The 8,643-nt window shown below is 35.3% G+C and overlaps 1 protein-coding gene across 1 annotated transcript; it reads left to right on the plus strand.

Moving 5' to 3' along the window:
• LOC108205021 (plasma membrane-associated cation-binding protein 1) lies at nucleotides 1-1,716 on the plus strand. Its single transcript, XM_017374767.2, has 5 exons — nucleotides 1-228; nucleotides 341-494; nucleotides 674-763; nucleotides 875-959; nucleotides 1,104-1,716. Exons 2-5 carry the CDS (start codon nucleotides 384-386, stop codon nucleotides 1,436-1,438), a joined length of 621 nt encoding a protein of 206 aa, XP_017230256.1. The 5' UTR covers nucleotides 1-228; nucleotides 341-383; the 3' UTR covers nucleotides 1,439-1,716.
• The last annotated feature ends 6,927 nt before the right edge of the window (nucleotides 1,717-8,643 follow it).

The raw sequence follows: 8,643 nt of genomic DNA on the forward strand, positions 1-8,643 counted from the left end.
AATAACACACTGATGTCACAGGGGTAGATTAGTCATTGGAATATTTATATGTTGGTGACACACACAAGGAACCCAAAGCCCCTTACCCTACTTATATAATTTGCCTTAAATTTTCCATAAAAACAGTTGAAGTTGAAGTACTTGAGTTTTAATTGTGTAGAAGAGACCACAGCACTTATCAGCAAATTCATACAAGAGAGACTTGAAAATTTGGTTCTGCTTCTTAAGGTAATATTGATTCATTTGTCAGAATAATTATTACCATGTTTTTGTTTGTTTTTGTGCTTGCATGTTTTGTATGAGTTGGTAACTATGTTTATGTGTTATTTTTGCCTTGTAGATTATTAGATTTTTTGTGAGTGATCAAAGAGAAGTAAGCAAAGATGGGTTATTGGCAATCAAAGGTGGTACCTAAGATTAAGAAGGTTTTTGAGAAGAACAGTGCTAAGAAGACTGCTGCTGCTGAAGCTTGCAAGTCTTTTGATGACTCCAAGGTATATGTCTGTTCTGATAACAGTTTTTAACGCGAGAACACTGAGAACGGTTGTTATTCACATGATCATGGACTTGTTGCTTTAAAAATAGATTTTGGGAAATAAATGTGTGTGCACTTAAAAGATGAGTGATTATATGACTGGCTGTTCTCTAAAATTTTCTGTTTGTGAAAATTCAGGAGGATTACAGCAAGGTGTTTGAAGAGAAGAAAGAAGAATTCGAAGCTAAAGTAAAGGAACTTTATGAGAAGTTGGCTGCTGAGATCAAGGTTTGTTAATAGTATCTTTTCTTTCATGAGCCACACACCATGCATAGTCACTATCTCTCTAATATTGAAATCACAAAACTGATTTTGGCTTATATTTTTATGAATATACAGGCTTTAATCAAGGAACCTAAGCCCACAGGACTGAAGAAGCACTCAGCTGCTGTGGAGAAATTCCTTGAGGAACTTTCAAGCTTTGGTAAGGATCACAACCCTAACAATATATATGGTCACTTCAACACATACTAATATGGCCTACAAACCGCGGAACATGATCCTGTGTTTATTATAAAGTTTAAGCACTTATTTGGATTATAAGTGATTTTTTTTTTCTTTTGTGCAGAATTTCCTGGATCTAAGCCAGCTTATGAGGCGAGTACAAAGTATGGGGCAACCTATGTTTCAGGACCAATATTCTATGTATTTGAGAAGGTATCAACTTATGTTGTGGTAGAAGAGAAGAAGGAAGAGGAGGTTCCAGCAGCCGAGGCACCTCCAGCTGTAACGACAACTGAAGAAACAAGCGGAACAGAGAAGGACAAGGAGATAGCAGTGGAAGAAGAGAAGAAAGAAGTGGCTGCTGAGCCTGAGGCAGAGCCTGAGAAAACACCCGAAGCAGCTCCTGCAGAACCACCAAAGGCGGAAGAATGTGCACCAACAGAGCCCCCGAAGCCTTAAGCCAAGAAATCATTATTGAACTGGGATTTGTCTGTGTAAAAATTTACAGGATTTTTTATTCTTCATTCTTCTTTTATTTCTTTTTTTTTTTTATGTAATTTATTTCGTATTTTCTATCTTGTTATATGTTTACAGTGGTATTTGTTCAGTAAACTTGTAATGCTTATGGTTGATACAGAGGAGGGATCAGCTCTTGAGTTTTCTCTCCTCTGTCTATGTTACTATCCTCTCATCAAAGACTCGTGAAAAGAAATAAATATGTTTAAATTTAAGTTCCCTATCTAGTCTTTGTCTTCTTTTTCATCTCTACAATAATTATTGACATGCATATTATTTCTTGAGGGGAACTATTGTCTTTAACACCTAATATGGGAATCTAATCAAGCTTCCCTATTAAAATTCTTCATCAATCATTGCACACTGCCAGCTATATCTAAGAGTTTGTAAAATGTTGATAGCTTATTTTAGATCCTAGAGGAGTTTTTTTCATGTCATAAACAACTAATTGATATTCTCTAAAACCCAAGTGGTTTATCCTCATCTCGGGATAGCTGAGTTCGACTCTAACTCATCACGAGAAGTATTAGAAAAGATACTCATTTATATCATTTATAAGGCATATAAGCCTAAATTGTCAAAAAAATATGATATCATCTAAAACCAAAATGAAATAATAATAATCTGCTGAATTATGATATCTAAACCACACAAGCAACCTAGTTTCTATACAGCCTAGAAATACACACAAGTAACCAGCAAGCCAAGCATCAGAAAAATCTAATCTTATAATGACAAGGCTGAACCAGTGCAAAAGGCGTCCGCATCAGTTGAGAACTGTGAAATGTAAGAACTTGTCCATGGCGAAAAACACGATCTCCGAAAATAATCTGAAAATTTTATGAGCAAGTAAACCTATATCTGATAGGAGACTTTACCTACTAAACTTGTGTGTACGAAATAGAAAGCTTAGACAAATGGTATCCAATACAAAAGATAAAATTTTAAGTAGTTTTCACTAAAACTGTAGAGAAGAAGTTTGTACATATCCAGAGCAAAGTTTCATGGTAGTTGCTGGATCTTGAAATTAGCTGGGAAATTCAATAAAAAATCATTATCCCAAGAGATTAAAACAGAAATAAGTAGCTGTCACAAGCACTTATCTTAAGCTAGTAAACTTAAAGATGATGCAATATACTTATCTCTTCAGTCCACATATTTTTTTATTGATGTGGGACATTGCTAGAGAAGCACACAATTTGAACCATAAAAGGTAGAGGTTGCCCACACGCAACACAAAAATACTAGGGACTATATATGACACATCATAATACATGTACTTGAGTTAAACAATTCAATTTTTTTAAAGTACAAAATATGAATTAATATAGTTTTGTTGATTTTAATAGCTGTAGTTGCAACTCATATTACACACACCAGCAATTCAATGATTGAAGTGTTAAGTTAGGAGGCCACTGATTAGAGATAGAGATTAGTGTTGTATTGAGTGGGAAGACAGGGGAGGGGTAGTCACACTCACACAGTTCCGGTCCTTTCCAACTCACCTAAGTGTGTGTGTCTGGGGTTAATTCAGTAATATCTTTAGCGATAAATTCTCTGTTAACGTTTTATTAACCCTGCTCAAGAATTGAAATATCTGCGATACCATCTGAATTTTGCCTCCGCTGATACTTGAACCTTTAGACGTTTTATGGTACCAAAGAGAAGAGGGATATTCACGAGGCTAGAAGCCTAGAATGTCATGGATACCGGGATCTCTTAAAAGATGAACAAAAAGATTCTACATTTGAGGTGCAACACAATTGACAGGGCCTTTGAATGTAAAAGCTTCTGTCTGGGGCTTTCAGTCTAAACAAACATTTTCCTAAGAAACAAATTAGATATCAACCGCGCATGTGCGCTTGTTCAATTCATTGAGTAGCGACAGCAATGCAAGAGCTGAAAACGTATCATTACATCAATGACTCGTAATTAGGACTTAGGATCATCTTATTACTCACATTTACTCTTAAGAACATTCAGATCTCAACTAAAATGTCCATTGATCACACCTATTCTTCGGAAAACATGTCTGCATAATTGTATTCAGATCATACTGTCTGCAACTGGTGTTACTTGATAGACCATTGCTTCACCCTAATGAATTAGTTAGGTGCAAAATATGGCCTAAAATTTATATGGTTCAAATGATTTGAATTGAGCAACCTTGTGACAATGCCCTATGCATGATTGGCGGAGGACTCAAGTAGATGGGGTCATCACACATAAATTTATACATATGATGACATTCAATGGACATATGCACCTACAATGAGATAATTTTTGTCCCTGAACAACTGTCTTCTGACCCACAATTCATCCCTCCCCAACATATATTTCCTACCGTTTCCGCTTGTCTGTTTCTCAATCCAAAAGTTCTTGATGCATATCCGTTTAAAAAAAAATAAATAGCTGGTATAAGTTTCCGTGGTTTAGTTAAACTCACTAGAGGCCGGGGAACAAAGATAAAATGTGTACGAACGAGATATCCAGCAAGTTGCCTCATGCGCATCATAATCATCATTTCTTCTAAAAATCTGTTAAATGAATGCGGGCATTAGGTATGAAATTAGAAGCCATCAATTACGACTTGCGCTATTAGAAGCCAAGCAATGGAGATGGAGTCTAATCAACATTTCAACATCGAAAAAGTGTGAGTATTTGGTGTATCCTATAGAGTCCAGGACTGCACTTATAAAATGGTATTCGAATTTGAAATAAAATCACATCTATACAAACAAGGGAGCTATGAGCCACTTGATTCGCAAAAGATCCGATAGAGCTGTCATTGGAATGTTTCGAAATATCAAGGGAAATGCTTAATGCAGCTGCGCTGCAGGCTCTTACCATAAAATCTTGTCTTAGACAAAAGCAGTAACAGAACTTTGTTTTTCGAAAGAATGACAGTCGTGTGAGTCAAGTGAGGACGGCCCCAACAAGATCTTATATTACGGACCGTTGGAGCAATCTTAGGAGAGTACTGTAATAGTTATGCGTTGCACTTTATTAAGAAGAATATTCTGGACGATCATTCCAACCTATCGAAGATTGTAAATGGCCCCCATAGTATTCAATTCTGACAGTGGATACGAACTCCAGGGTCAGTGTCTAATGAGTCGATCTCAATGCAACTGGTTATTGTTGGTGACCATACATAGCTACTATGCCCTGTTAGCCTCATGTTCAGTGTCCGAGAATGTAGTTATACAAAAGTAATGACACAACCACTTTCGGTTCTAAAGCCTGTAGTAAGCTGTAAACATGGTCAGAAAATTGATGATTAATCTGATTAATCATTAATTAGTAAGTATTTTTGATAAGTACGATTAATCCTTATTTCGATACTGATTTGCGTTTTTTTATCACACTGGTTATCAAAAAAAAAAAACATAAGGATTGAAAATAACCGTCAAATGCCTTCTTAATTTCAGCAACGTTAACTTTTTCTTTCTTTAATTTTTCATCGAAAATAAATTTATTGTGAAATGGCAGTGATTTCTCATGTGTTATAAGTTTGTCCTGAAAATCAGAAGCCCAACAGACCCTGTGATCCAATGTGATAAGCTCAAAGATTAGTTGAACCGCAACATGTAATAGGAAGTGCATTATATTTGGGGATTATCCCATCTGATCCATACTCAATTCGTTTAAACCCCAATGGATCTAGTAAGCTTTGAAATTTATCAGGTGTAACTTCTATATTTAGCCAAATAAAAAATTTTATTTGGAACAAAATTGTATCGAATCAAATCCGACTCGATTCTGGAGCAATTTTTTTCTGTTTATATTTCATTTATACACTGCAAATATGATTATCTCATGGACTTGCATTGGGATGAGTTGTCCAAATTTTTTAAGAGCCCATCTTTTTTATTTGGCAAGGAAAAAAGAAAGGAGCTAAGCCCTTGGGCTCAGCACTGCACTTGCTCTAACAACCAGTCCACCTGCAGAGTAACAGATAGGACGAAAACATATACTCCTGTAGCTGCACTCAGTTTACAAAACGTTAAGCCCAATTTTATCCTCTACATCGCCCAAACCCAAGCCCATCACCTTTTTCTCTTCTTTGACCCGACTTGTTTGTACTTTCTAAAACCCTAAACCCCAAATTAACATTCATATAATTCAGGTACTAATTCTTGTTTTTAATTAAAATTCTTTGTTCTTGGTCATTTTAAGTCAACCTCAATTTTTATCTTGAAATTTCATTTGATGTATATACTGTCAAATTTACTTTAATCAATTCTTGTATTATGATGTCATTTGTACTCCCTCCGTCCCAATGAATTGTATACAGTTTCCTTTTTGGGACGTCCCACCAATTGTATACATACCAAAAGTAGTAACTTTTATAATATAAAATAACATTACACCAACTACTTTTTTCCACTATCTCCATTCTATAATAATATAAACACTATTACACCCACTACATTCCTCCACTATCTCCCACTATCTCCATTCTATAATAGTATAAACACTATTACACCCACTACTTTCCTCCACTATCTCAAATCTATTATTAAATATAAATGGGTCCCACCACTCTACTCACTTTTCATCTAACTTTACTCATTTTTTTACATTTTTTCTTGGTCTCCGTGTCCCAGCCATTTGTATACAAATGACTGGGACGGAGGGAGTAACTTTTAATTTGTAATTTTGCTGCTTATTTAGTTAAAAAAGTTCTTTTTGTTTTCTTGAAATTATTAACTTTAGAGGGGGATAATATTCGGGTAATAACAACAATTGTGATGCAAGATATGGGTCTGATTTGATTTCAGTTTATTGTTTATGTGCTGAGATTTCAGGCAGCCTGCAAAAGTAGACTTTAGAAAAATGCAGTTGTGGACATGTATGTAAAGTTAGGTATCATGGACTCGTCGCTAAATAATTTTGAAGAGCTTCCATTGAAATATTTAATCTTTTGGAATACAATGATAATCGGCTATGCTAAGAACGGGTTTGCAAGTGAGGCAATTGAAGTACATGGCATGCTGGAAAAGTGTGAAGATATATTAATACCAGATCAAGCAACTTGGATGAGTGTTTAGGCTCATTAGGAAGCCTGCGAGTAGGGACAAAAATTCAGGCACATACACTGAAATCTGGTTCTAATCTTTATGTTTCTGTGGGGACTGGCCTCATTGACCTCTATGGGAAAATGTGGGAGATTAAAAGATGCAATTTCCTTATTTTGCAAAGTCCTGAGTTGCAATGCCATGCTACTTAACAAAAATACAAATTACGGCCATGGTGAGACATCTCTGCTGTTATTTAGATACATGCTTGGTGAGGGGGTTAACTAAGATCATGGCTGTTTATAAGTTAGATTCGTACCGTTTGCGTAAAAAGTCAAAACGTGGTTATAAGAAGTTGAGAATACTAGCTTTTATTTCATGACTTCTACTTCTTTCCCAAACAATTTAATCACTTATAAGTTATAACTTGCATCTAATTTCTACTTCACTTTTTTACTTTAAGTAAGAAACACTTATTTTAAGCTCACTCAAACGGCCCAATGTAAGCTCTGTGTCCTTATTGTCAGCTTGGTTCAGTGCCTTAGCGGTGTTTTGATCGGATGCACAAGTACGGGTCAGACAAAGTTTGAAACGCTGTGGCTGCATAGGTTGATTTGCTTCACCAGGCTGGGCATTCAGATGTAGCATACAATTTTGTAAAGAGCATGCTCTTAAGTCTTAAAGCCTGATGCTTCAGTTTAGGGGCGTAGCAATTGGTTTTCTCTATTTTATTTACTGTTGTGAGACACTACTTGATACTACAACATTTCAAATAATAAATGACTAAATGTCGAGTATTTATTGATTCTCAACTGCCTTAGCAAGATGCACAAAAGGTGAAAATTTTGATACCATGATAAAGCAGAGAAAGGTGATATAAAATTGGAAATTTTATTATAATAAATTAATTCTTAGGGGTGTAACAACTAAGATTATAAGAGATTTTTTCTATTCATGAAATCCGAGAATATTTAATTCGTATTTTTAAAAATGTATCATAATTATGACATATCCAATTATGATTTTAAATTATGATATTCAAATACATCTCAAGATATTCAATTTTGAGAAATCCATTAAAATCACACAAGGGAGACATATATGACCTAACATCTCATAAGGATACTTATCTAACTTAACAAGGAAGTTTAAATATAATTATTTCAATCTTTTTACCTATTTAACAAGAATATTTGGAGGACGAATTCAATAATATGTGTGGATAGGAGAGGAAGAAAATCCTTGTTTAGTGATCGGAAAGGAAGAGAATTCTTGTTTAATAATGATCGGGACGTATTTCAGAATCAATCGGGACGTATTTCAGAATCAAGTTTGTATTCGGAAACGATTTCGGATTAGGCACCATCGACAGGAATAGCAATATGGCACTCCGGGGCCCCGATCATACTTGAGAACGAGAATAAAAATATACAAGTTTGTGCTCGCACCCTATCAAGTATTAATCACAGAACAACTAGTTAGGTTCTTGTTTCTACTTCTTGAGCTTCCTTGGTGTTTCGATTACCCTGTAGACAAAGTTGTCCAGAGCTTAATTATCAAAAGTTGCCTTCTGTCATCCACATGCCATTTTTGACTTTGTCCACATGCTATCACTCCCTCATTATCATTCTATATTTCTCTGCTTTTTCCTTTTCTCTTTCCCAAACATATTACACTTTCTTTCCCATCTCCTTTGCTAAATGCTAAAGATACTACCAAACCATGTTCTCAATCATTCATTCCACCACCATGTTGAGAATTCTTCAAACTATATAAAAAAACACATCACAACTAGAACAAATACAGCCATCTAAAATATAAATCTGTCAATGTCATCCGATCATCGATATAGTCTACGGATACCTCTCTTCTCTCGATAACAAAATACATGAGTAAGTGCGATCGGATTAATAAAGTACACAAGTACATTATTATAGTCTCTGTTACTGACAATGAAAATGAAAATGAGTGTGCACCCAACAAACTCATGGAGCCCCTCATCTGTCATTTGAGGCTCAAGGGGAAATGGTCCCATACTCCCATGTATCATCACAAACCGACAATGCAACCCATGAATGGGATAGATAACTATTTTCATCAAAGATTAAAATAATTTGGACAGTAAGC

This window comes from Daucus carota, chromosome 1 (assembly GCF_001625215.2).
Source record: "Daucus carota subsp. sativus chromosome 1, DH1 v3.0, whole genome shotgun sequence".
In the NCBI taxonomy this organism is placed as follows: Eukaryota; Viridiplantae; Streptophyta; class Magnoliopsida; order Apiales; family Apiaceae; genus Daucus; species Daucus carota.

What these genes read in the sequence shown, in the direction of transcription:
- LOC108205021 (XM_017374767.2), top strand. Translation starts at nt 384, where the DNA reads ATGGGTTATTGGCAATCAAAGGTGGTACCTAAGATTAAGAAGGTTTTT. An exon ending in AGTCTTTTGATGACTCCAAG is followed by an intron (nt 495 to 673) that starts GTATATGTCTGT and finishes GTGAAAATTCAG; the next exon opens with GAGGATTACAGCAAGGTGTT. An exon ending in TGAGGAACTTTCAAGCTTTG is followed by an intron (nt 960 to 1,103) that starts GTAAGGATCACA and finishes TCTTTTGTGCAG; the next exon opens with AATTTCCTGGATCTAAGCCA.